We start from the raw sequence: 27,192 nt of genomic DNA, 5'->3' as shown, positions 1-27,192 counted from the left end.
CACAGCACGTACCCTGAACCACAGCGATAATGTAATCATAAGCCAAGATCATCATTTAAATATATAGGTAATCTCATATAGTATCCTGACAGATTTATTTTATGAGCAAGCAAGAGGAAGAATATTATCGGGCAGTAGAGAGGAAGAAAGTGTTACTGATGTGGTTGTGTTTATTTTGTAAAATAGTTTGCGTTGCTCCAGTCTTTGGGGAGTCTGCAGTGAGCAGCATGCTGATGGCTCCGGGGAGGTGGGAGAGCCTGGGCTGCCCCCGCCAGCGCATCCGCTCCGATAGCGGCACCTCACCTCCGAGCCTGGTTCCTGTGCACCGGCGGATTTTGTTCACCGTTAATCTCAATTCTTTGTGTATGTTAAAAGGTGGAAATCTGTGTAGTAGTTTAAGTAATGTACTTGACTGTGTTTAAACAAGTCGTGGATTTCTGGAACTATGTAAGACTTGCCTTTTTGGTTTGTTTTACCGAAGGTACCCAGACAGAGCTGCTTGCCTCCCTCTCCCAAGTCCCTTTGTAGCAAGAGGGTATGAGAGGGATATAGTAACTGAAACTGAGTGGAAAAGCATATATATATTTATATATCTATATCTCTCTATATATATCTCACATGATATTTGAGGGCATTGGAGCAGGTCAGAGGTACAAAAAGCCCTGTAATGTTTCCAGGAAGGGCACAGCTGCCCCCACTTCACAGCCAGGAAGGCTGAGACTCCTTGAGATGGAGCCGTGTTGCTTTTATAGTGGGAAGTGGTGTAAAAGTGGAAAACCTCATAGTTTATTCTGCAGCATACTTTCTGTGGCAGTACTAGGGAAAGCTGGAATTGCTGTGGCTCGTTCTGCATTTACTAAGCTGTTCACTGTAAAGTCTCCAATATGTATTACAGAAAGAGCTGCTCTGTGCAGTGTGTCCATGACAGTCGAGGATTGGTTTAGCAGTGGCAGGAGTGTTGGGGTTTGCTGGCTCCCCCACTGCTGTGGGCAGGGGCAGAGCTCAATGTGGGGCACATAGAAGCAGCTGGTGTGTCTTGCAGGAAGGTGAAGAGTGTTGGTACAGAAAGCAGGTGTAACACTGAGCACTCAAACTTCTGCTTTGCTTTCTGCTTCAGAGGCACATGGTCCTATCATGTTGATTATACATCTGGGAGCAAATAATTTGGCCTGTAGATGAGTTTGAGGCATCCAGAGACACATGGTGATACCCTATTAGACTGGTCACAGCTGTTTCACCAAGCCATTTTAGAGAGGAGCTGCACCCGGGGCACTAGGGTGTGAGAGGCTGAACGCCAAGATGCTGATGAAGTTCTGCCCCTTAATGAGTGTCTTGTAACTAATGATCTTGGCCTTTGCTACCAAGTGCCCTGGGCTGTTCTGCTCTGAGAATCCCACCTGTCAGGTACCTGCAAGGTACCACGGGGTTCAATGGGGTTTTGTGTTTTATTTTCCTTTCTGATGCAGGTGTTGGATGGATGGGACAGGGCGTAAGGACAGTTAGGTACCCAAAGAAGAATTGCAGACTGGGGCGTGGTAGGGGAGCTGACTGCATGAGAGGGTTTTTATTTTTCCTTGCTTTGTAAAAACTCCAGGTTATCTGTGAATACTGCTATTGTATGCAATAATAGCTGTACTGCAGAAGGGTGACAGTAAGTACCAGGGTGCTTGAAGACTATGATGCCAGTCACATTAGTGCATGGATGGGGTCTTTTCTATTTTAGATGTTTTGGCATAGTTAGACATACGTTTTGTGTTTCTCCTTTTTGCGTTATTTCCCTATGGAGTGGAGGGCACATGGTGTGACAGACAAACTCAAGTTGTGGTTTGAGAGAGTAAGCTGCTCATCCTCTGTGGGCTTTGGTCATATTCCCCACTATGTTGTTAAATTTATTCTGAATTCTTAGAGAGTAACTGAATTGCCCGCAAAACTATTGAGATACAAACCCAAAGAAAATGAGGTGAAAGTTTTTGGTACCTTGGGTATTTTCAGTGCATTGTTTTCAGAATTTCTCAGCTTGTACCTCAAGATTTGTTGGGAGAAGTAAAGCAGCTCTATGCTGAGTTCAGTAATGTTTTCTCAAATATTTAAATTAGCCTCTGACTTAATTGGAAATATTTCACTTCCTTCCCTTGCTTTTGGAAATTGTTCCCCCCAGAGGGTCAGGTACAGGCAGGCAATCCTGCACCATTCAGTTATACGTGAGCTGCCATTCTTTGTGTGGGACTCCATGCTGTCATGATGTCTTTCTTGTATTAGAAAGTTAAAAGCTTTACCAAGACAACATATGTCTCACTTTATACTATGCAGCTACATACTGATATTTTAATAATTGGAAATATCAGTGGATTCTGCATTCATGAGAGTTCCCTCTGATTTTGGTATGATAAATATACTCTTGTGGTTGGAGCATGAGGGAAGTGAGGCTGTGTCTATTATTGTAAAATGCAGATGACACATATACAAAGGACTTGACTTTGCTAATGTTGAATGATCATGAACTCCAGTATTTGAAAGTAGCCTGAACTGCTGACGGTTTTGCTATGTAAAAGTTATTACATTGGTTGGCAGCCAAGCCAAGTAATTTGGAATTTGTCTCGCTGATTAAAATTGACCCCAAATACTAAAACAGTTGTGATACATCCATACCACAACTTGGCTGGAATATCCTGGAAGTAATGCTGCATCAATAGAGCTCCACTGAAATGTTCCTCCCTGAGCTTCATTTACCAGTAAGCACTAACATGGTTATCTGCTCTGCTTACTGGTTTCTCTCTCCAGGACTGGAACCCAGTTGCCATCATCTGCTTGCTTTTTTAGTGTAGAGTTCCCAAAGCAGAGAATTACTTTTCTGGAGGTAGAGGTAAATGCTTCAGTTTTGATTAAAATAGGGCAGAAATCTGCCTTCAAAAGCTGGAAAATGCTACAAAAGGTTTTATGAACTGTATACAATCCTTCCTCTTGTGTATGTGGGTTTTTGAGGCATATGTGTTATTGGGCACTTATGTGTATGAGATACTTGAGTATTCATAGTAATGCTAGAAAGCTGTTAGGTTGTTCTTATAATACCTTTTACAGATAACGATCCTGTTCTTTTATCCACTTTTTGGAAAGATATGTAGTGCTTCATGCAATTTAAAAATGTTTTAACGTGCTGTCATGGTCAAGACCCGGTCTGAAAATGTTTGACACTGTGAAGCTTTGTAGGGAATTTGGAAGCAGAAATAAAAAAGCCTGTCACTTGGGAAGTAAAAGTGCAGAGCTAGAACAATGTAAAGTAAAAACATGCCAATGTTAAGAGAGCTTATTCCAAGACCTCTTGTCTTATTTCCTACTATTGTCTTTGGCTGTTTAAACAGGGTAAAATCTTCAATTATTGGTCTGCAACTGCCCCCTCCCCATCCCCGCCATTTGATAATAAGAAAATGAGACTGAATCTGGAGTGTTATTGTCACTGCTTGGTTTTGTGTTGAGTAGCTTTTTTTTATTTCCCTATTTGATTTCTTTGGTGCTGGATTGTGTCAATGATACTGTTGCTGCTAAGAAGTGACATGTACAGTAAATTTCTTGATTTTTTGGTCCAGTTGCTAGTAGCGTTACATCCTAAAATACACCAGGGTAGTAGATTTATTTTCTTCCACTTTTGATGCAGGCCAAAGTCTGAATTAGATGGGGACACATAACTTTGGTTTAGATATGGTGACCGCTGGTTCAAGATGTCGGTAAATTAAGTGTTGCATTTAAGATTGCTATTTTAAAAAAAATGTTTAAAGGAAAATTCATTGCCTATTAATATTGCCATCAGTTAATGAGTCATTGCATGCTTTAACTAAGCTGAAATGTTATGTAGTTCAGCCTTTTTACTGTGGTGTGGTTAACATTCACATGATGCTGTATTTAGAAACAACTTCTCTTAGCATGAGATACTTCCATCCTAACCCATATAGCCTGAGTGAGGTGGGAGATTGTAACTCATTCAAGTAACTTTGAGAAGATCATTCCTTTTCAAAGGAATGAAGATACGGCTTTTGGTATGCTCATTCAAACGCTTATTTTAATTACAAGAAGGGTTTCATGGTAACTTGGATTCCATGAGATAACTAACTTAATGCACAGATTGTGTAGCCTGGATGGTGTGATGGCGTAAGGAGTGGCTAAACAGATTTAAACATTTCTTATATGTTTATGATTTTCTCCAGTAGTCTAAAATAATTCCTATCTCACATGTTGCAGCTAATATCTGAACTAACTTCAGGATTAGTGAAGTGTAGCTCAAAACATGGTCACTTCCTCAGGAGAGTACAAGTATCTGGAATGGGGGTGAAAGTCACTGGTTTTAATTAGTTGTATCGGACATTTATCATGTTCCTTGCTCAACATTTTCATGTTTAAAATTGCAATATTGGTTCTGTAGTTAGACGTTTTAAAAGAGAGGATACCCAAGCCCCCGTAGACTTTTGTAGCATTACAATTCTGAGAAATCTGTGTAGCTTTTTTGACGTAATAAAGTGCCTTTGTGCTGTTGGCTGGTATTTGAAGACCCTCCATGAAGCCCCTTCCCGGGGATCCCCCTTCCAGCCTACCTACAGCATGTGCTTGCCCGCAGCCCAGAATAGCCGAGCTGACAGCTTCGCGCAGGACACGCTGTCCCGTAGGTGTCAGCGGCTCGGAGCTGGTGTCATGTGAGCTGGGCCATATCTCTTTTCAAAGCTGATATTTTGTTCTTACTTCTTCCTTTGCTTCCAGCTGTAGAGCTTTAAACAAACAGTGACCAAACCCAAATACTCTGCCTAATGCATTCCTGTACACGCTCCTGGCAGCTAGGCCGTTCGGAGCTGTTAATTGCCTTCCCATTGTCTAATCCCTCATGGTAAGTAATCATACCTTGAGATTCCCCGTGATGGCTGGAAAGTTATGGTTCTGTTAGAAATAATGTCCCAGATTTGTGACTCAGGTTCTTGTATTCAGAAATAGCTCTTTTTTGTTTTTGAGCTTTAGTCCTTTCTGAACACAGGATGCAGTAGATACAATGTTTGATCAGTTTTAGACTACAGATATTTCACATCACACTGCCTGGACATGCCTTTTATCTCGAGGCTGTAAAGGTGAAATTTCTGAATTCCTTTGGAGATAAGTGGTGAGAAGTGAGGCTGTCAGTAGCCTGCAGTCCCTAGCAGTGTTTTCTCTGTGCCTGTGGGCTTGGAAGAGAAGGAACATGTGTTACGTTCTCCCTTCCAGTAAACAGCCTTTCTTCAAATCATGAATATTAAAATATTTACAATAGTTCTGGCAGTGTAATGCAGAAATGTCATAGGACAGTTTAATGTTGATATTAAGAGACATAGTTTTATTTTTTAAGTATTCACCTGGTTACTAATAAACCCACAGATTCCCGATACTGAAGGAATCTTAAAATCAAACTTCTTCATACTACTAGCAATCAGCCTTCTCCCACTGGAGTTTCACAGTACTGACTTTGAAAAACTGGTTTTTTTGAGAGGAACACATCTCTTAGCCTGTTTATATGCAGCAGGTACTTCAGCTCTCACAACTCTGGTGAGTGTTTGTTAGAGTGAAAGTTCATTTGCTTTAAGAAACAACAAAAGCCTTTTCTCTGCTTTCTCCCCGGTACTGTGTGTGCACACGTTACAGGAAAGATCTGCCAGATCTAAAGGCTTATTTCACTGACAATTGTTAAAAGACCCAAACCAAACTTGCTACAGAAATTCTTCTCCATCATATTTTCTCCCCCACTCCCCCAAATATTTTAAATACCTTTGTATTTTAAATTAAGAGTTAGTCATTGCCCAAGTGCCAGGCATGCACTATTAATACACTAATGAGGTCAGGTTGAACTCTTTCACTGAGTGATTACTTGCCAAAACTCTTGAAAGAAGTTTCTGCAAATGCTTGCGTTGGCCACTAAATCTTCCCTTGTTGCCACTGGGCTCCTGGTCACTGCTAAGGACAAGCAAGAGTGCGACTCCAAACAACAGATTGCCTGGAGTATGTGTGGGTAATAATAACATTATTAAATAATGTTATTATTAAATAAGCCCCAAAAATCTCCATACAGTCCTTTGTTGGAGAAAGGAAATGAGAGTATTTATTGTTCATGTTCTGTATATGCTCTGAATGTATTTTGAGGATTGACTTTGCTTGGGGCCAGAGCCTGAGCCAAGAACTGGCACAGAGCAAGGAGTGCTGTGATCCACTCTCAAAGTGTCCCCTGAATAGCTGATAAAATTACCAAGATTTGTCCCAGAGTCAGGCTCAGACGTGGCAACACTAATAGTTCAAGTATGGTTTTTGTCTCCTAGAAGGTCTAGTAAATATATTTATGTCCGATCTCCTACACTTCTGCAAACAGAAGGTGTATCTGGAAGGCTTTGGGTCAAAAGCCCATCCGTAACTGCCCCGTTGCTGTTCACTACAGCGTTCCTGAGATCTGTGCACAGCTCTGTGTCAGAGGAGGACTAGTTGATGTGTGCTCACAGTGGTGTCCCAGCACTGGGAATGCCTCAGCTGCCTGCTGGGCAGCTCTTTGCACCTCGGGCACTTTAGGGTGCTGCTGTTTGAAGGTGAGTACACTGTCCTTTAGGTTACTGTGTTATGCTGGCCTGGAACCTGCAGCATCTGAGCCCGTGCTCTGCGGGGAGGGACCTTGCAAGGAGGAAAGCGTGGAAACGGCTTAGAGTGGTCTTGGCATCATGGCTGGAGTTCGTGGGCAGGGGTGGCTCGTCCTGATGCTGAGGCACGGCAGTTGGGCATGCACACTCGGAGGAGCACGGGATTTCTGCACAGTGGCGATGAGCACTTGAGCAGTCGTACCCACACTGCTGGGTGGTGTGCTTGGGTGGTGTTTTCAAATGTCCAGCAACATATATAAACAATGGCAAGTCTGGTACATTCAGTTCAGGAAATGAGTTCCTTTGCCTCATTCAATCATTGTGGGAATTTAACTTTTCAATTTTTTTTCCCTCTCTTTTTTTTTGGCTTTTTTTTTTTTTTTTTAATTCTTAAAAAAATGGAGACTGACTACCACACTTCCAATTCCTTCTAATTGGTTTGTGTTATGGTTGATTATAATCTCTTTTTTGAGCACTCTCACCCAAGTACTTGTGTCTCTTCTTCCTTCCTGTTACCCACAAGCTTTTGCTTGATTTTTATAATACTGTTTAAGATAAAACTGGTCTCATCGTACTATGAAATTATTTGCTTCGAGGTAGACCCAAGATGTGATGTGTAGAAGTTTTATGTTTCAGGTGCTGGATTTCACAGCTCTTCACCAGCTGTGCTACCGGCATAAATGAAGGTTAAATTTTGTTTTGTGTTGTGACTCAGAACTTCACAAACCAGATCTTTGCGCTTAAAAAAGGGAAGGGAGACTGAATGAGTAATTTTAGAATTAAAAGTAAATTTAGAATGACAATGAAGGATCATTGCAAACAGTGATGGTGAATTTATTTTTGCTTCCTTACAGTAAGCTCTGTATCTGATAACTTTTTCTAGATTCTCTTCTCCAATGCTGCATCCTTCTAATTTCTGCAATTTTTGTAGGAAATTCTGCTTGACAACTAAGCTTAGTAATTGCTGCAGGTAAAACTGGAACAAATTAATTAATGGAACTTTTCCTTGTTTGTTTGTTTGTTCCTAGAATGATACTTTGATCTCGCTGAATCTAATACGGTTTCTAGCTACTGCTTCCTGTGGCTTACCAACCTGCATGAAAACTTCTAATTTGGGGGTGGGGAAGAAATAATGTGGGTAAAACTACACTTTTAGGTTGTCTGTGGCCAAAGAAAGCTAACACTGTCTGGTGGGACTTTCTGTCCGTTTTGTTTCACAAATGGAAATGTGCTGACCTTTCTTGAATTGTCCGCTAAGTGTGCGATACCATTGGGGATCATCCCAGTTCAGTAGCAGTAGGGGAAGTAACGCTAGCTGCTCTTACAGTTCACAAAAGCAGTATCTCTTGCAGATAACATGCCACCGACCAAATAAACCCATTTTCTGCTACTTTGCTTGTTATGAAATGATACCAGTAACATTTGTGATACTGGTACTTTGCTTTGGTAATCTGGGGAGAGCGAGGGTAGCTTTGACCTGTTGCTGTGTCCTTTCAGCTTGCAGGTGGCAGCGGGTGCGTTCTGGTCTGCCAGTGCCAGGCTGAGCTCCCCTGGGGCTGCTGGAAGATGAGGGGTTTCTTTCTGTGAGAATTGTATGTGTGAGTCAAGGCGAGGGAAGAAAGGGGAGGAATCGGTTCTTGCTGTCTTGATGTACAACCACGTGTGGGCACACCTCTAGAAAGAGTTTCTAGCTTTCAGTGCTGGCTGGACAGTGATGAGGCTTCTCTCTCTCTTCTTTCTTTTAACTCTAGCAGAGCTGTGAGGCAGAGTTTGGTATGATACCATGGAAGGGCAGCATAACCACCCACATCATCTAGGGGACCAGAACAACCCTCTTTGCAAGCTGCCGGGGCAGGAATACCAGCATGATCCACAGGTAAGCACATGTGTCTCTTTAATCTTTCTCCTCCTGTGTTTTCCTCCCTTCATTTTATAAAGGCCTATAGATTTCTTAGCGTTTAGCCTGTTTTTTTGTGGTTTGGTTTTGTTTTGTTTTGTTTTGTTTTTTTCCATTTTTGCAGTTACAGCAGTTTTAGGGTATATATCCAGTTTGGGATTCTGCCAGTCAGCCAGAGATTCCTGAATCCAGTTTTTTGATAATAAGAGAAAAAGGAAGTAGTTTGAATTTTGCTTAAAGCAAAAATTTTTAAATCATGTTATAAAAACATGTACTGTGTTGGCTTTCTCTTCTCTCTGGTCCTTTGAAGAAAAGGCCAAGTAAAAGCAGTTGATTGTGTAAGTGAATAAATGTATTTTATCTCCTTTTATAGTTTAATAATAAATGCTGAAGAGGTAATTACCAAATACAAGCAAAAGTTCATCTTACATGAAACTGTAGGCTCTCTGACTTCATTTCCTCTGAGTCTCTGGAATCTCTCCCACAATGTATTTTGTCTATACTATTATCACGTTTCACTATAGCCGCTCATATCTCTCTCTTCCCTGCCTTTCCGCACAAGTGGGCTAAAGCTAGGGTTAGACCTGCATTCAAAGTAATCCCGATACCTTCACTGTAATAATGAAACTTGTATTTTGTGAATTCTGGTTGCTTGTCTTTTTTGGACTGACTGTTTATCAGAGCAATTCAGTTTTACCTATATATTTTGAGGACTAAACAAAATGCATCGTAGAAAAGCTGTCAGAAAGAAGACTACTGCAACTGTGGTGTGACTTTACCTTGGGGAGGGGGCTGTGGGTGTTAATTTGCCGTTCCAAACGTGCAGCCCAGTGGTGATCCAGGTTCCCTGAACAAGAAGTGGTCGCTAGGAAGGCTGTATCGAAACAGTGTGGGATTTGCAAAAGCGGTGAGTTGCCTGCACACACAGTACAATGATGAGTGTATCTTATGCAGCACTGCTGGGAAAGCAGCGTTGTATGGAGCAAAGCCCCCCTCTCCTAATGTAGCAATTTGTCATATTAAGTCATTTAATAATAATTGAATCCCCTTGATTAATCTCCTAGAATTAGCCAGTTGCATTTTGAGCAATTAGGGTTAATTACTGCCTCATTTGGCAGGATAGAGCCCCTGTAATTATTTCATGAACAAGATTAGGAAGTGTTCCTGTGCAGCAGATACATTCATGGCTTCTTGGAGCACATGTTAGAATTTGTAATGGCATAGTTAAGTGTAATTAGTAGCTAATAATCTATGTTCTGCTGTTATGCTGATGCTGAGTGGACTCATTTTGCTGTATGGTCATTGTTCAGTGAAACATCCCCTCAGCTCTGTTGATATCCAAGTTGTGTTAACGGAGGTCTCTGCGTATATTAACTGTTATGAGAATGATCTAGTTTGGAATTAGGATTGCAGAAAGACTTCTTTTTGGTTTTGCTGTTAAAATAAAAGTGGAAAAAAAAAAAAAAAAGCACTGAATAACAAAAATACACAGTCTTCCAGAGAAAAATTGTATCTCCTCAGCAAACAGCTTAGAAGTTAACAAAAATTGTACTATTTAGCGGGCAGGCTACCTTACATTGATGGCATGATACGATTGCTTATTACATACTTCTTATTTTCCATTTTGCAGTAATGTAATTATATATAATTTTCAATTTTCTGGTACCTATTACCTGAAAGAATCCAAAATTAGATCATTTCTTCCTTCTGAAGATATAAGTCATGCCGACATGCTATGTAATAGCTTGTGAAAGAGAGAGAGGTTTGGGAAGGAAAAATTGACCAAACTGGTCTTGCAAGAAATGTCATGAATAGCAGGGATAAAAGCTTAGGCAGAAAAAAACAGAACTTGAGCTTTTAGAGTCTTGGATGAGGGAGGATTTTTGTATGGATTGGCCCTCTCTTCCTGCCAGCCCTTTCATTCAAGACTACTGCATCACCCTCAGAAAGACCAGAGCAACAGTGTGTTCCTCTAGCAGAAATTTTTCCTGTGATTGTGCTGCTTTCTAAAGCTTTTTTTTTTTTTTTTTTTAAATTCTGACAGAGACATTATTTCTGTTTTATAACTAGTTAGTATAGAGCTATGAGTAAGTGTATCGGACTTTTCTTTGTCTTTACTATCGTTTAGTAACAAGATGACACTTTTGAGTAATGCTTCATATTTAAAAGTTTTCTAGAGTAAGTGAATATGTAAGTATAAAAAAGTTCCAATAAAATCACAATTTTAGCTTCTGACTCCCTTACCTGCCCAGCAGGTTCATCAGGAAGAGGCAGAACACTTTTCTAGTAATGTTCCAGAGTGAAAGTGTCAATTATTTCAGTCTGTAGATTACCTAACTTTTATTGCTTATTGCTATAAACATTATTTAGGAGTAAATCAGTGATACAAAAATATGAAGCTATAACTTTTATTTAGTTTTCATACTAAATAAACACAATAACTCACTTTTAAACAACCCTTTTATATACTCCCACACCTTGGCGGCAGAGCTGTTTGTGGTAGTTCCAGTTTGGTCTGAGAATTGAAGGTAGATTTGAACCGGTCATCTAGCAGCAAAGACTCTTCAATTTACCGTTTTCTGAAATGCTTAGATCGTTTCTATGTTAATATTAATTTCTTTGTGAGTATCACTTTGGTCTAGTAATTTCAAGCTGGTATTTCTCGTTCCTTGTCACAAGCTAGTACAAATACCTGCTGATAGGTATGTTAAAACTTGGAAATTCAAGACAAGTTCTTCAGCAAACTTTAAATTCTAAACCTAACAGGTCAGGTTAAGGATATTTTATGATGACTGTGTAGTCTGATTTTGAAGCTGCAAATTGAAAAACGTGATGTATTCAATAATTACTTGACTACCTGTTTGAAGGATAATCCATATTTTAAAAGTTTCCTCATCTCTTGTGAGCTTAGAAGTTCTTTTTTTTTAATCAATCTGTTCTAATGCGTTCTCATAAATTCACACTGGAATTTCAGCCTCAAAGTATGCAAAATTCTTTTCAGGTAGGAATTATTGAATGGAGATGGGTGTATAATTTGGGACATCATAAAGTGGTTTGAAACACTGATGTTGATAGTAAATCATTGCTTATAATGTATACATGTTCAACTGGAGGGGATGAAGCCTCCCCATCTACTATTGCAGATGTCTTTTAAAGGTGAAATTAGTTTACAGTAAATGTCATTCAGATGAAGTATGCACTTTAGAAGCAAGGAAACCATTCCTTTAAAATTAATGATGCATTACAAATATCAGAAAAAAACTTATATCCAGCATAAAGATAATTAAAATTCAGGTCAGAAGTGTATGACTTAGTCGGGCTAAATTTTTTAATGAGATTTCAGAAAATTAATTGGGCGAGCATATTTTTACTGTTCTAAAGAATATTTCATTTCATGGCTTTACTGGAAAGATGCTTTTACTGGCATCTAAAGATTGCAGTGTCTGACTTTAACTGTTGGTTAACCAATCTTTAACAATTTTTAGGTTGATTAGAAATAATCTAAATGTCTTGTGACCTTGTAGCCATTTGTGCAGGCTGATGACTATTTCTGCTTTTCCACATGCCAATCAGACAGCACTAAAACGACTGACTTTATTATTAATTAACATTAGCGCTCTGGGTTTATATATTGTGCAATTAGCAGTGAACACTCCCCTTTTTTCAGCTCATTCAGGCTTATTTTTTTCCCTGCCTCTGGGAGAAGCAGTCATACAGGCATTGCTCTGCAGCACATTAGTATTTTACTGATATATTTTTCTTCAGTCTCTCAGTACTCTTTTTTGCCTGAAACATCAGATTAGAGGCTGCAGGAAAGGCTGCTTGGACAGTTTTCTCAGGACTGTTCACATTTTCCTCAGCTTTTAAAGTAATTACAAAGAAGTAAATTTATTGGCCAAACATTAATTGTTCTGGAGATTGAAAGTCTTTCTAGAGAACAGGGTTTTTTTCGTATTATTTCTTAGCCTGAAATACAAATTCTGAGCTTTGCAACTACTCATTTAAAAAAATACAAAAAATGAGTTCAGATTATGTAGCTCTCCCACCTGCATGTGGTTATAGCAGTGTATGAAGAATTTGGAGGAAATTGTTTCAAATCTGCAGTTGTAAATTTTGTCCTGTTTCTATTCTTGCGTGCTCAGAGTGTCGCCTGTGGTCAGGCGCCTCTGGTAGCACTGTAACAGACATCCTCAACAATGTGGAGGCGTAAGTAGAAACTACATCCTGTCACCAGGGAGCAAGTACATAGCAAGGAACTTTTCTAATACTGTCATCCTCTGTATTTGCCTGCGTTGCTTTATAATCTGGTATATAGACTCCTGTTAATCTTTAAGTAAGTTTCTTATCATTGCAGTGTATCTGTTCAGATGCATACAAGATAATATAACTGCAATTTTCATTTCATTGGCTTTTTTTAGCATTACAAAACCTTGTAATACTGTCTTGCAGAAAATCTCATAACACTTCAAAATTTGAGGCTGAAAGTTCTGGCAAACTTCTTTAAGTATTGCGACGAGGGTTGTTCCATACTTTTACAACTTGCATCAAATTTTTGCTCTCACATCAGTGATTACATCTAAAAGAGAAAATGTATGCCAGAGATGTTGTCCAGAATAGCTTGTTCTTGGAATAATCTCCGCATTTCTTAAAAATGAATAGCCTCTTTATTTGAATGAGGAATTAATTGATTTTAATCTTTAGCTTTTTTTTTTTTCTTTTTTTCTGAGTGGAGTAGTAAAAGAATGGGACTTCATTGTGTGGAGAGAGAACAGCCTTTGTCTCAAAACTACTCTTCCCAGACTGTTCCCTTCCTACAGCTGCCCTGGGAACAGAAATGTGCAAGCAGACCAATTTTCGTAGTGTCTTTAGAGGTCCAATGGTTAGAGGGGGTTGTTTTGGTTGTTTTTTTTTTTTTTTTTTTCTCCCATTTTTTCCTTTTTTATTTATTTTTTTAATTAAAGCTTCATCACTGACCATGAAACCTGTTCTGCAGAGACAGTGGCTTGGTTTTACTATAGTCATGCAAACCTGAAGCCTTTACAGAGCCTGAATCTGTCCTGAAAATGAGAAAACTGATGAACAGGTTTGAAGATGATGATGGTGTCTAATTTTACACACAATTTATATCTGTATATGAAAACTCTGAGAGGTGCAGAAATAAAGATCATGATTTATTCGAATGAATAGGTATTGGTTCTTTGACAGCTTCATGAAAAATTGTAGTAGTTGAACATGGAAGGACTTGAAAAAAACTGCATTCCCCTTACCAGAAGTCATGAAATAAGTGAAATGTATGCAAGACCGGACTCCAGGGATGGTATTCTGAGGAGGTAAATATTTCTTAGGTATTCTAAATGTGTCCTTGTAACAGTATTTAGAGGAGTTACCTGGTTACATTTAAGTACAGTAAAGTATAAGAGAAGGTTAATTTTTAAATGGCCGTAGGAGGAAATGAACTTCTATAATCAATAGGGAGCTTTCTGGTACAGTTTGGTCTAACCTGAGCATGCTCTCCGGTTTATACTGCAATCAAACATCTTCTAGCCTGTATGAAAGCTCCATTACTTTAATTAGGTCTGATAGGTTGTGATAGCAAATGCAAATCTAGGTCATTGCATATGCAAATGTGCAGCTGTAGTCCTGGAGGATGCCAGAACATATCAGCTAAGGTGTCCAGTCATCACCCAGCATTAACTCCAGCATGGCAAGCAGACTTTATGTGCTAACCATGTGAAAGTGGTTGGGACACACACATACACCCTGTCACTTGCCTAACATTTATTTGTATTTTCAAGTTAAGAAGTTGCTAGATATTTCTTGGCACATGCTTAAAATATTAATTTACACTTAAACACTCTTGGTTGAAACACACAATTCAGTGATTTATGTAGGGCAAATGGGTACCATCCTTGATTGCAGCCTGGATTTCTTCCTTAAAAAGAAAGTTTTGTGGTAGTTGCTTCATAAAATCTCATTAAAGCTGCTACCTCTATTGTGAATGTTAACTCCATGTTAGAAGAGGTTTTGCTCAAACTTTCTTACTACTCAAGAAAAATGTGGCTCAGGAGGCACGCGTTCACAGTTAAGGAAATGCTTTGATTCTGTTTTTTAATTTGGAAAACGTGGTTTTTAATTTTATATACAGACATGGGTTTTTTTGGCTGGGTAAAGCGATTTGACTGGATATCTCAGTTGATTTGCTTAGTAGCTCATATGTAAGAAGGTTGAGAAATGGAGACGTTCCTGGTTAGTTACCAGTCAAGCTGAACAAATACTTGTGATCAGACATTCTTCTGATGATTTTGTCACACAAAAAATGCACATAAACTAATGTTTCCTTAGCACTCCCTGGAATAAGATTAGTATTCCTGTATTACTGTAATGTATATTGAGTATTAGTACTTATCAAATCCCTGCAAAGAGAGATTGCAACCAATTTAAACTGAGAAAGCTGCAGGGGCTGTTTACATGGAATATTTGCTTGTCTGGTTTCATCCCATGTTGCCTTACTTTGTTGATAATTTAGTAACTGAAAGGGGAATGCATGTAAATAATACAGCACGCTACCTTAAGACTTGCTATTTGTCTGATGACCCACAGGGTACCTTCTTCTTCATCAATGAAAAGATACTCCCCTTTTATTGTGTAGCATACACTGCAAAATGTAGAGAAATTAATCTTCATTTTAATTTTTATTTTGCTGTGTTATAGCTTGTAAACTCAGTGTAACTTCCAGCACAGCACAAGTACTGAGAGTAGCCTTCCTTTGCTTGCTAACCCAGACTTTGATTGCAGCTGATGGCTGCACAGTAAGGTGGGTAGCAGGGCTTCTGTCAGAGTATAGTGGAGAGTAAAGGGAATTTAAAAGGGAAACATTCCCTGAACTGTTCAAAGGAAGTACTTGATGAAATTAACTTCCTGTTTCTGTGTGATTCACCTTCATGAATAACTACAAATTCTAATGCAGCCTTCTTATTTGGGTAGGTTATTGTTCATGAATAAAAATTTTTACTGTGTTTTCTTTAGCCTAGAGAAACAAACCCCCTTTCTCATAGTATGAAAATATTTAAAGGCTCATGGTGATGAATGGAAAAACTTACCTGTGGCCTTGGCATTTCAAAAATAAGTACTTGTGTCGTTTCATCTGAAAAGGAGTGAGTTTGCGCTTTTAGGGAACTTAAACTGAGAGAGCTGATGATCGTGGTGGCCTGGAGTTAAATTTCCAGTTATGTGCCTACTTGAATTAGCAGAAGTTGGCTGCTAAAAACTAAAGTTTGCATTTTTGTCTTCTCTGGAGTCCATAAGCATCTAAGCTTTTCGGTTTAGTAACAGTCCTGTCTTCGTAACTGCAGAGCTTTATCCTCAGTAAGTTCTCAGTGGCTGACCCGGGGCAGTGGTGTGGAAGTGCAGGGCAAGCTCCGGCAGCAAACAGCCTTTCGCTGCCGGAGGGGTGAGCGGGAAGATGACAGCAAAAAGACCTGATAGTCTTTTCACTGTCTGGTTTGTGATTTATATCTGCATCTCTGTATCACCAGCATTTATAAAATGTAATCATTTTTCTTGAGCATGCCTGCGGTAGAGTAGCTTTTCTTGTGGGGTTTTCTCCTGTGTTTGTTTTGAAAAAGATGCTGTAAAGGTGACCGTTTTCAATATCGTTTGTCTCAGTTGATTGATGCAGTTTGTGGGTCAGAAATTACTATTTAGGGTGCTTTATTAGTGAGTCTTCATAAAAACATGGAATTTCACACCTTTGTTTACAAAACCTCTGCCAACTAACTGTGATTGTAGTTCAGAGTTGCAAACACTTTGAAATCTGGGGGCTTTTTCAAATGTCTGATTGATACCTTTTATTGTTTGTTGAATAGTAGTCATTTATATTTCTGTTGCAAAAAAAGAAGTCCAAACTTACTTGTTAAAATAAATATACACTGTAAGAGATCCTCACACTGACTTGCAGTGCTGGCAAAAGGTGCTGGACAGAAAGCTTTACCTGCATTTTAAATCTTACTTCCAGCCCCACCCTTCTGTGTTTGGAAATAAGTGTGATAGCAGTACTCATCTTAAACCATCCAGCTCTCCCGGCCCGCTTGCCCTGGACACTTGTGCTGGGACAGTTTGCTAAAGATTCAGCCGTAAGCGATGGCCGCGTCCCCCAGAAGCCCTCCCCCCCACCTTTTGGTCTGAACTGGTCTTTTTCTAGTTTTCGATGGAAACTCGAAAGCAGCTCAAGATGCTGAAGCTTAAAAATATTCCACTTGGTCTGCGTGGCAACTTTAAGTAATTAATTTTCATAATTTCTTATTTAAACATTGGCTAGCAGTCATGTTAATTACAGAAGAGACCGGAATGGCTCTAGAGAGCCATTCCTAGTCCGTGGAGTGCGGAATCCTCGTTAGGCTGTGTCTACCTGCCTGGCTGGGTATTTACCTGAGACGGCTCTGAAGTAGGCCCCCCGGGTGGCATAAACAGGCAGAGTTGATGAGAGGGTGTGTAACTAGGGAGACAGTAGTTTGAGACTAATTAGTTGCTTACACAGAAGGCAAGACTTTATTTCCTTTTTTAAAAAGTAATTGCACTTAATTCACCCTATGTTACTAATACATTTACTAGGAATTCTTGACCATCAGCAGTGAAAGCAAGGGGGTGTGCGCATTTGGCGATCTTAACTCCCTTCCTTACGTTTTTGGTAGCTGTTACTAGTTTTATGCTTTGGTTTGGTTAATATTTTTACTCAAGTCTCTGCCATTATGTGTGTGTGTGCATGCAGCTGTATACTGCGCTCTTATATTGAGACTGCTCTGGTACGGTATTGTCTGAAGTGGGCAGAGAAAATTGAAGGTGGGAAGAGGAAAGACAGACTACTCCATTGTCCATTGTATGCCAAATCAACACCAAATTTCTTTGTTTTTCTTGCTGGGCAATCCTTACTGTGAGGAATTTATCTTCCTGAATATGCTTAGTTACAGAAACCACTAGTTTGCAGCCATAGAGAAGTCATTGGGAATGCAAATTCATGGTTTTGCTTCACTTTTTCTGATTCATTGATTTAATTTCTTTTGAATTGAACAGAGACATTTAACGTCGTACCCATATCGCTGCACATTGGCAGATTTTCAAATAGAGAAAAAGATTGGACGAGGACAATTCAGCGAAGTTTACAAGGCAACTTGTCTTCTGGACAGAAAACCTGTGGCATTAAAGAAAGTTCAGGTGAGCATTTAAGTTCAAAGTCTTACAGTTTAGCAAATAGAATGGGAATGTTTTAAGTGTATATAGAGATTACTTTGAATCAGATACCTCTTTCAGTATTCTTTTGTCAGCAGTAATAACGCAATAAAATGCTTTATAAATTGAGAGCTTAAGGTTTGAGATCACTGGATGATCTATTTTGATGTTACATTAAAAAAAACCTCCAACAATCTGCTTTCTTATTTTATTCAGTTGGATTTTAGAGGGTGTGGGTTTTTTTTTTACTTCATTATTTCAAGATAAGGAGTAAAGAATAATGCTTCTGAAGGTCTCAAAGCAGTTTTACAAATACTGATTAAGTCAGGCTGGTTCCATGGTGCTCAGCTGACATCTGGATACAGGAGGCCAAGTGGCCCCACTGTGCTCCTGCCTGCCCCTCGGCTGTACGCGCTGTGGCCACCTTTGCCATGTTGCCATATATCCTATACAGGACCCTATTTCCATTTTGAGTGTTGTGTTTGCGCTGCATGGTCCTTGTCATCTTGGAGTGGTCTTATGTTTCTAAATCAGAATTGTGTAGCAGTGGTGCAATTTCATATTTATTTCTAATGTAACTCTTTATAAAAAGGGTTCACTAAATCACAGTTAAATGTGTATGAAAGAACGAGGCCTTAATGGCCATAGTCCTACAGCTTGGAGACTGCCATCTCAACACAGGAACCATGAGAACACGAGCATGAAAGAGAAGAATGCCTGCACTTGCTAATTTTAGAAGAATTTCTGAAAAACTTTCATGCAAGTAGAATAGATTTTTAACTTGGCTTAAAGTATTGTGCAGTGTTCAGAACAGCATTTCGTTTGAAGAAAATTGCCTTTAATCCTTGAAGAGATCCTTTAAACTCTTGTTTCTGGTGACTTACTCTCTGATTATTACAGAATGAATATTAATGCTCAATATTATTGTTAATTATTACAGAGAAATATCTATATATGTTTTTTAAAAAAATAAACGTTTTATCTTTCTTTACCATGTGAAATTAATAGTAACTAAACTAACTGTGTTTTGAGAATCATGACAGCAAATTCACAAACTAATATCTTTGTTTTTCATGCTGCTAAGATTATTGCCTACAGGTTCTAAAATTAATTTTACCCTATCACTAGCCCTTCAATAGTTTCAAAATAAAGAAAACATTGCTCTTTCTTTGATTTGGGGTTTGTGTGTATACTCATTGCAGTAAAGGATATACAGATTGGGAGAGGAAAGACCCAATTTCTTGTTAAAATACAGAGTTCTGTTGTTTCATTTTCATCTTCTGTGTTTTTGTCTTTGAAGATTTTTGAAATGATGGATGCCAAGGCTAGGCAAGATTGCATTAAAGAAATTGACCTCTTGAAGGTAAGAATTTTTACAATTACTATTTCCATTTTTTGATTTGCAAGAAAAACTGGTTTCAGGTTGGCAACAGTCGCTTGCTTGTTATGGCAAATAAAGCTTATATAGCACATACAATGATCTTAATAGACCGTGCTTTCTTTTGCAAGCTAGTATGCCTACATGATGCAGGAGTTTTGTCTTAAAGCTTAACTTTTCTGAGTTTTCTGCATATAGTCAAAGGAATCTATTAAAAAATCTTTCTGCCTTAAAAAGCCCACAAGTACTTCTCTTTGAGAGAGGCATGTAAATTCTGCCCTTTATGTGGTTGGATTTGTTTGTTACTTTAATGAATTAGCTAAATGAGAAGACAGTTTTGCATCTGCATGTCATGTATCTATATGTATACATAGCACATGAAAAAATGCTACTTTAGATAAAGGCTCTGAAACCAGGGAGTGTTTAAGTGATTAAACTAGCTAGTGATTTTTTTTTTTTAATGCCTTGGTGATTTATTTCAAAATGTTGGTAGAAAAAAAAAAATATATATGCATTGCACTTTAAATATCTATTTTGAGTAAATGCAACAGATTGTAGAAGGCTAAAATTTTAGTTTAGATAGTCAAATTTAATTCTAAAAGTATTAAATAATTTTATAAATATGATTTTAGGTATTTCTACTTAAAGTGTCAATTTATACTTACGCAGTTGTAGACAAAGCCTGAGTCTGCTGGAGTGTAGTGAAAGCACACAGGATAAACATGAAGATAGTAGTTTGTGTGAATGTGATCCAGTTGCTGAACAGTCGTGGAGAAAAATAATGCCAACATTAGCATTCCAAAAGAGAATTCGTGATATTGTGGGGTTCTAGATAATATAAACGGTTTTGTCTTGATCTCTGATTATGGAAGATGTCATAAATTTGCACTGGGTTTATTCAGAGCAGAATGTGCAAATTTATGAGTTTCAGAGGAAACTGAAAATAAAATACTCGTGATGCCAGGAGGCTCTAGAAGGTCAGCTCATGTCCACCTGTGTGGGATGACCAGAGGCAACTCATCTTCCTGGGTAAAGCTCACCAAGAAGTCAGGAATCCCACCAGGGTTCCCACAGTGGCCGAGTTGTGAAAGCACGTACGATAGCTGGGCTACACAGGGCTTCCCTATCCACTGCTGAAGGCATTTCAGTTCTATCTTACTCTCCCCACTCTAATGCCATCACCAAAGCTGTCTAGTCAAGCTGTGGCGGTATTGGAAGACTGATTCGGCTCCTTTTAAAGTCAAACACTGTTGTATCTGTCCCAGAGCCAGTGTATTTAAGTTTAAAACCTCTGTTTGTCCGGAATTAAGCACTATCTGTGCGTGTTTTGAAGTCTTTGGTGATTGTCTTCCGAGCAGAGTAGCACGTTTGCCATGCTTACAACTTCTTGTCTGTGATTTTTGTAAACGGTAGCTGGAGCTCTCTGGAGGGAGTGAGTTTCCATTATACCAACAGAGTGCAGTTCTGCTTTGAAAAATACTGGTTGATAAAATTGGATTGGTTTGCGCGATATTTTATAGAAGAGTAGAAATCATTCCAGTAAATTCATTTAGTTGGGGGTGAATGGAGGAGCAGGAGTAGTTGCTGTCAGTCTACAGAAACATACCAATATGCTGTTTATTATGCAAAACATTACTGTGCTGGTAGCTTAATTATTTATTGTTGAATGTCAACCTGTCTTTGTACTTGGACAGCTGTGTAGGGCCATCCAAGGAATCTGAAGTTTGAGTATGTTCAAAAATCAGTTTTATGAATCCTGTTGTATTACAGGTGCAAAGGAGAGACATTACTTAATACTCTCTATAGTTCATTTCTTTTAAATGACTACTAATTTTCAACTCTGAGCCAACAAAATCCATTGAATTTTGTCCAAGATGCATGTAGCTCAGCTTCTGAGATCAGCAGATAATAAGTAAAAAGTACCCAGTTGAAGTTACCAGTGTGGGAGCAGTGCTGCTGGCGCTGGGTCTGCAGGCCGGGCAGTGTCAGTGTGTCAGCAGCGGGACTGCACGTCACGCCGTGCCCCGAGACCACTAACTGGGCAGATCAATACAGCTGCAGCTCATCGTTTGCTGACTGATGGCTCCCATGCTGCCTGTTCTCACAGCTTCAGAGAAATAACTAGAGGCCTGTGTGCGGATGTGCTGGGACAGCCATGACAAGTCCTGTTTCAAAACTCCAGAGCTGCTTCATCAGAGCAGGACACAGGTCCCTTCTCAGGGCTGGGCAGTAGCTGTCACCATTTATGCAGCACGGGACAGAGTAGTCCATGCCTGGAAAAAGTTTTAAAAGTGAGGCTTCAGTTCTTGCTGCAGAGTACCTGTGGTCTCTAGCCTGGCTTTTTACAAAACTTCATGGGGTTTCTTGTTCTGTTGTGAATTTTTCACATTTTGGTTTCCTTTAGAATCGTGTCTGTGCAGCTTCGGGAAAGTAGGACAAGTGTATTTTTCTCAAATGACTTTCAGTAATTTCAATTTCAGCATTTTAGTGGCATTGTATTCTAAGATAAAATACACTTCACTTCCTATGTTTATCAATGAAGGTAGTTGTTTTTGTCTCTAGGAAGTGTAAAGTGTGTGAGGACCCAATTGAGCACAGTATTTCAGAGTGGGTTTAAATCTTGTTCAACTTTTTTTCATCACTGTTGATGTGAAGTACATGCTTGCCTTGCAGTTGTATAGTGTCTGGGCATGTAATATGGGATATTAATATTTTTAAAACTTTCTTGCTACTTTTAAATTCTGGTGTCTAGTACGAAGCATTTATAGACTATTACTAAAACAACTTGCTGTAAGAGCTTTTCTTTCTTTTTGTTGTTTTTATTTTTAATGTAGACCATTGAGGAATTTGTGAAGGAATTGCGTAGACTTGATGTAATCTATTCCTTTCAAAATAATATTTTGTCCTTTTTGATCAAAGACTTCAATGTAACTATGGAAACAAAGGGGTTTTTTCTGATTTGTTGAGTGAATTATAATTATTCAAAATTTAATAGAAGCCAGACAAAATTGTACATTTCTTTCAGTGTAATTCTGTCTAAAAGGTTTAGGTAAAGCAGCTCAATAATATGGCTGTAATCAAATCAGCATTTGGGCTGCCAGCACCCACACTCACTCATTTAGAGGTGGCTTACCCTTCCACGTGCCTCTTGCTGGCAGTGCTGCTGTGCATACACATCAGGCATTAACTGCCATCATACTTTTTGGATGCATTAAAGAAATGGGAAATGTCATTAACCCAAGATAAAGTGTTTGCAATGTTTTGTGCATTTTGAGGATTTGTGAGAATTAATATACTTTCATTCTGACAAAAGAAAATTCAGGTAGCCTTTTCTGTGCCACATGAATATACAGTAGTGATAAAAAAAAAAAACAACCAACCAACCAAAAAAAACCCTAGAGCCAGTATATTTATTTAAAATATGTTTGACAAAATGAAGAGTAGAGAATGGAAGTTTGGCTTATCTAGAGTGGTCTACCTAGCTTTTCTGGGAAAAAAAGAGTTCAAAGGTCAGTGGATTGTAGAAAAAATGTATACCCCTGTATTCACACTTCTGAAAGGTCGTGGGCAGTCTCCCGTGTTTTCCAGCAGAGTTTAGTAAGGCTCCTGCTTGAGTCATCCCTCTGCTGAGCTTCAGCAGAGCACAGTGTCAGCTGCTGAACGGGGAGTCCTCGGAGATCTGCTCATCAAAAGAGCTACCACAGAAGTTACCACGGGTGTTTGGTTTGTTTGCTTTTAATTCTATACAACTTCATCGTAATAAAAGAAACATGCCTCTTTAATGAGTTTCTTTAAATCAAAACAAACCATTGGTAAAAAATGCGTACAGTCTCACAAAAAAGATATTTCAATTCTTTGTATCAGTGAAGCAATGCTTGGGTCTGAGTAAGTTGGGCTTTGTTATACACAATAAACTATGTATAGGCTGGAGTGCAGGACAGGGAAAATGTTGGTGTAGTAGCTCTCCCAGCGGTGTGTGGTCTTCATTCCCTGTTACAGTTGTAGTATTTTGATGTGTTTTATTGGCACGTAGTGCTGAGGCTTAGAAAAAGGCTTGTTTGACTGCTTGAACTCCCTGATGCCATTGGGAACTCAGGAGAGAGTTCCCACAGAGCATCCTACAGAGGACAGAAAACATCTCTTTAAATCCTAGACCTAGCTGTACCCCCAAGAGCAGCGTGCGGTACCGGGGCAGTGGGTCTGCCCTCACAGACTGCGTGCGATGATGTGGGGGAAAGGCACCTTGATGGTGTTGGGGGCTGTTGGCGCTTCTTTTGCTGGAAGTTGATCTTTGTACCCGAGAGCAGACATTTAAAAGAAATTTCAACAGAAATGGTGGGCCGTGATATTTATTTATTTAGGCTTGGGCTTGCGGGAATGTTCTTCTCTTGATGCCTGCACATGGATCCCATTAACGCTAATGTGTGCTAGTGTCAAGGCATTGCAAAGGAGAATCTATCCCCTAATGTGCATGCAGAGAGGAGTGATTAGCATGATGGATCATAACAGTGTTTCTTTTGGCTTTGTAACCCCTGGAATAGACAGATTGAGTCACAGCTGTTTAGTAGATGAAATGCTCACTTTAGTAGTTTCTAAATTTACTGCATTTCTAAGAGCACAAGAGAAAGATAATCTAAAGCAAGATGAGCAGGGGAGAATGAATAGAGATGTAGACACTACATTATCTCCTAAGCAGTTACCGTTTTCCACTTTAGGAAATTCTGACATAAAATATTAAAATGGAAATTTTAGTTTCTTGAGCCTGTTTCTTAATTTAGTCCTGCGAGTGAAGTGTAACAATCTGAGAAGATGCAAGTTTTTACGAAACGTAGAAGGAAAAAAAAAATAATTAAAGTATCAGTTGTGAATATAAGAAGCTGCTATACAGAAATGAAAAAAAGTAATTGGTGAAGATGCAAGCATAAATAATCAGATAAATAAACTGACGTATGCAATTTGTGCATTATTTTCCTTCATCAAAGTTTTAATTTAATTCTGTTGTGATGCTGAGGGGCAAAGAGACCTCAAGGAGTACTATAAGCAACAGTTGGGTTTTTTGCTTATATACAATGGGGAAAAAAGTCAGTTACTGCTTAACAAAGCTTCTTTCAGGACATTGCTTTTAAATACTTTGTGAGTTTACAATAGAAAAGGTGGTTTCACACTGTTTTGGGCAATATTGCTCTTAAGACACTTTTATTATGCTGTGCTTGCAGTAAATGATATTTCTCACAGGATTTTTGTCTGTAATAACTCAGAGCACAGTTTGTAGTTTCACCTATTGTAAACTGGTTTGCATAATGACTACGAAAGCAGTACGGGTGTTGTAGCTTGGAGTTGTCATTACTACAGCATTGTAAGTTGTCTTGCATCCTCTCTATCTGCAGCAACTGAACCACCCCAATATAATTAAGTATTTGGATTCTTTTATTGAAGACAATGAGCTAAACATAGTCCTGGAACTGGCCGACGCTGGTGATCTCTCTCAGATGATTAAGGTAAGGCTGCATCTGCTCTAGAGGTGCTACAAACTTTCAGGTTTGGGCAGAGACAGGAGGTGGTGGGGTCAGCACATCTGTGCTAGAAGGACTTTTATTCTCTTCTTGCAGTTTTGCATACCCACAGGGTGCTTCCAGAGCCTGAACCGCAGTGTCTGGGGGTGTCTTAAATACACGGGGCGAAGCCGCTTCCTCCCGGCCGCTGCTTCGGAAGGGAGCAAGCCTCTGTGTGATTCGGTGGGACGTATGTGTTATTTGCAAGGCTGATTTATCCAGTCTGTGATTGATGAGGACATTTAATTATTGTTAGATTCACTATTCGCATAGCCTGTCTGCCACTCTGAAGACATTCAAGAAAGTGTATTGACTTTCTTTGCAATGGGGATTTGGGTTTGAGAAAATGTTTCAAGTACTTGTTCTTCTTTTATGTTGCTCTTAGGAATACTTGTATTGCTGCAAACCAGCTTTAGTTAAGCTGTTACCACCTGCTTTTATATTTTCTTTGACATGTTAATCTTTAGACATACATCCCTTGTGAGAACAGATGTGTTATATCATGTTTGTTAGCACTCTCAACCTTCTCTACATGTTTTACCTGATTTTTGCCATCATTATTCTGTAATTATCATAAATGAATGTTTGGAAAGTTCTCCTCCTCCTTGTTGTCACAGTTAAAATATCTTATTAACAGATTTGTTTTCTTTGCCAGCAGAGCTATGAGGCACTAGGCCAAAGGCTGTCAAACAAGTTCTCCATTTAGTCCATAGTCAACGGCTAAATTTACAGTATCCATGCAAATCTGCTCCATCTCACAGGAGGGTCCCCCTGGGCGAGCGAGCTGGGAACAGGCAGTTGGCAGAGCTGTTCCTGGGGAGAGCCCCGGAATTCCAGCCACGGCCTCGCTCTGCGGCCGCTCCACAGCGGGAGCGACGGGGGATCTGCCCCGCAGCCCAGGGACGAGCCGGGGGGGCAAGGGCGGCCGCCGCCCTCGGGGCCTTGGTTGTGGAGACAGAGCTCGTCCTTCTGCCTGTGGAGAGCTCGGGTGTATTTTTATCTTTCAGTTTTCTTGTGGCTTCTTGTGTGTTTTACCCTTTTCCCAACAGATCCTGGGAAACTTGCAGTTTATCTCAGGCTTTTTGTAGTTGTGGTTAAAGATGGGGAAAAAGTGAGGATCGTGAGAGCAAGAGTTAGGGCTGTGATTATCCTGGGGTGTGCAAGTTTTTTTTGCTTTGATTTTTAAATCTTAGCTTATAAAAAGTTTTACCTATGTAATTGTGAGATACCAGAATAGAAAATATTTGCTTTTTTTTTGTCACTTACAGTTTTTAGTTTAAAACATTCCCTACTGATAAATGTTAATTTACCTGTCAGGGCTGGTTATTTAATTTTTTTAAATTACTTTTTCTGTCATTATAAATAGGAGGTAGATTTTCCAGAACACAATTTGTAGATTCTTAGGTTGATGACTTGAACAGCACTTTAACTTGCATTCTCCCTTCCAGCACTCTCCAGTCTGGCCTGTTTTCTCACGTGTTTATCACAGGCATGAAGATGATGCACTAGGTTTTTTCAAGGTCATACAAATGATGTTTTTCCATTGGTGCAAATCTTAGAATTCCATTTTTTTTTTTTAGTAGAGGAAAAAAAAACCCCTAAAACCAAGAGAGAACAAAAGTCTCCTCCTAAATTTATTTTTAACTGCAGAAGAGGAGTTTGCCTGCCCGCCCCTCTGTGTCACCCCCACTCCCCAGCCGTCCCTTGGGACTTCAAGCTTATTATGTGAGGATTTTCAGTTTTGCGAGGCGGTAGGAACAGCCGTAACAACACTCTGAAGGTGCGAGTGTGATAAAAACAGGGACTGTCTTTGTCACGCCCCTGGTGCCTGCATTATTTATGAGGTATTGTAAAGCTGATGTAAGAGAGTGCTGCAGGATAACCCACTGGAGAATTGGGACTTTCTTGTAAATGTCAGACGAACCTTATTGGACATGACATTTAGAAAATTATCACTTGTGGTCTTGCATATCCACTCTTAAATACTTTAATGAGAATTAAATAATTTTATCATGTATATAACACTTTATCCCTCACCCTCTGTAATTCCTCTGTGCTCTCTTATCAAGTTTTGGTTTGAAACTGTTGCAATCTGTCAGATTTGCTGCTTGGGGAATTGCACGGTCATGCCCCTTCACAGCTGATCTGCAAAAGAAAATTTGCCGTTACTTGAGTCAAACACGAACCAGTAACAGCATTTCACATAAACTATAAAACGTGACAACGGACATCAGATGTCTGTACTGAGAGGAAAAAGCACAAATGCAAAAAGGGGCAACAGCCAATTCCCTTCCTTTATTCTTGCTCTTGCATGCTGCTGCTGGGAATCCTCGAGGGTACGATGCAAAGGAAATGCAGTTGTAGTGTGCTAGAAGGGTGTACAGTGTTTCAGAGATAGTCATTATCCAGTGACACCTTGTATATCAAAGGATGAGGATAAATCTTAAAGCTCTGGAAGCGTGTTATAAGTGTATTTTATTAATGCTCTGGATGAAGAACTGGCTCGGTATC

General features: G+C 39.4%; 1 protein-coding gene across 5 annotated transcripts in view; it reads left to right on the top strand.

The window, feature by feature from the left end:
* NEK6 (NIMA related kinase 6) overlaps nt 1–27,192 on the top strand; it is a 67,994-nt gene that overhangs the window by 17,497 nt on the left and 23,305 nt on the right. For 4 of the 5 annotated variants that reach the window (XM_032982644.2, XM_032982620.2, XM_032982637.2 and 1 more), the window contains exons 2-5: nt 8,384–8,505; nt 17,596–17,736; nt 19,052–19,114; nt 24,517–24,627. In XM_032982644.2, coding sequence (XP_032838535.1) covers nt 8,413–8,505; nt 17,596–17,736; nt 19,052–19,114; nt 24,517–24,627 — 408 coding nt within the window. In that variant the 5' untranslated portion in view covers nt 8,384–8,412. Of the gene's footprint in view, nt 1–8,380; nt 8,506–17,595; nt 17,737–19,051; nt 19,115–24,516; nt 24,628–27,192 lie in introns of all 5 variants that reach the window. The other variant, XM_032982626.2, reaches the window with a different exon arrangement.

Source organism: Tyto alba, unplaced genomic scaffold (assembly GCF_018691265.1).
Source record: "Tyto alba isolate M040663 unplaced genomic scaffold, T.alba_DEE_v4.0 Super-Scaffold_11, whole genome shotgun sequence".
Classification (NCBI taxonomy): domain Eukaryota; kingdom Metazoa; phylum Chordata; class Aves; order Strigiformes; family Tytonidae; genus Tyto; species Tyto alba.
Note: the sequence above shows the minus strand (reverse complement) of the source record. Positions and strands in the feature narration are given on the sequence as shown.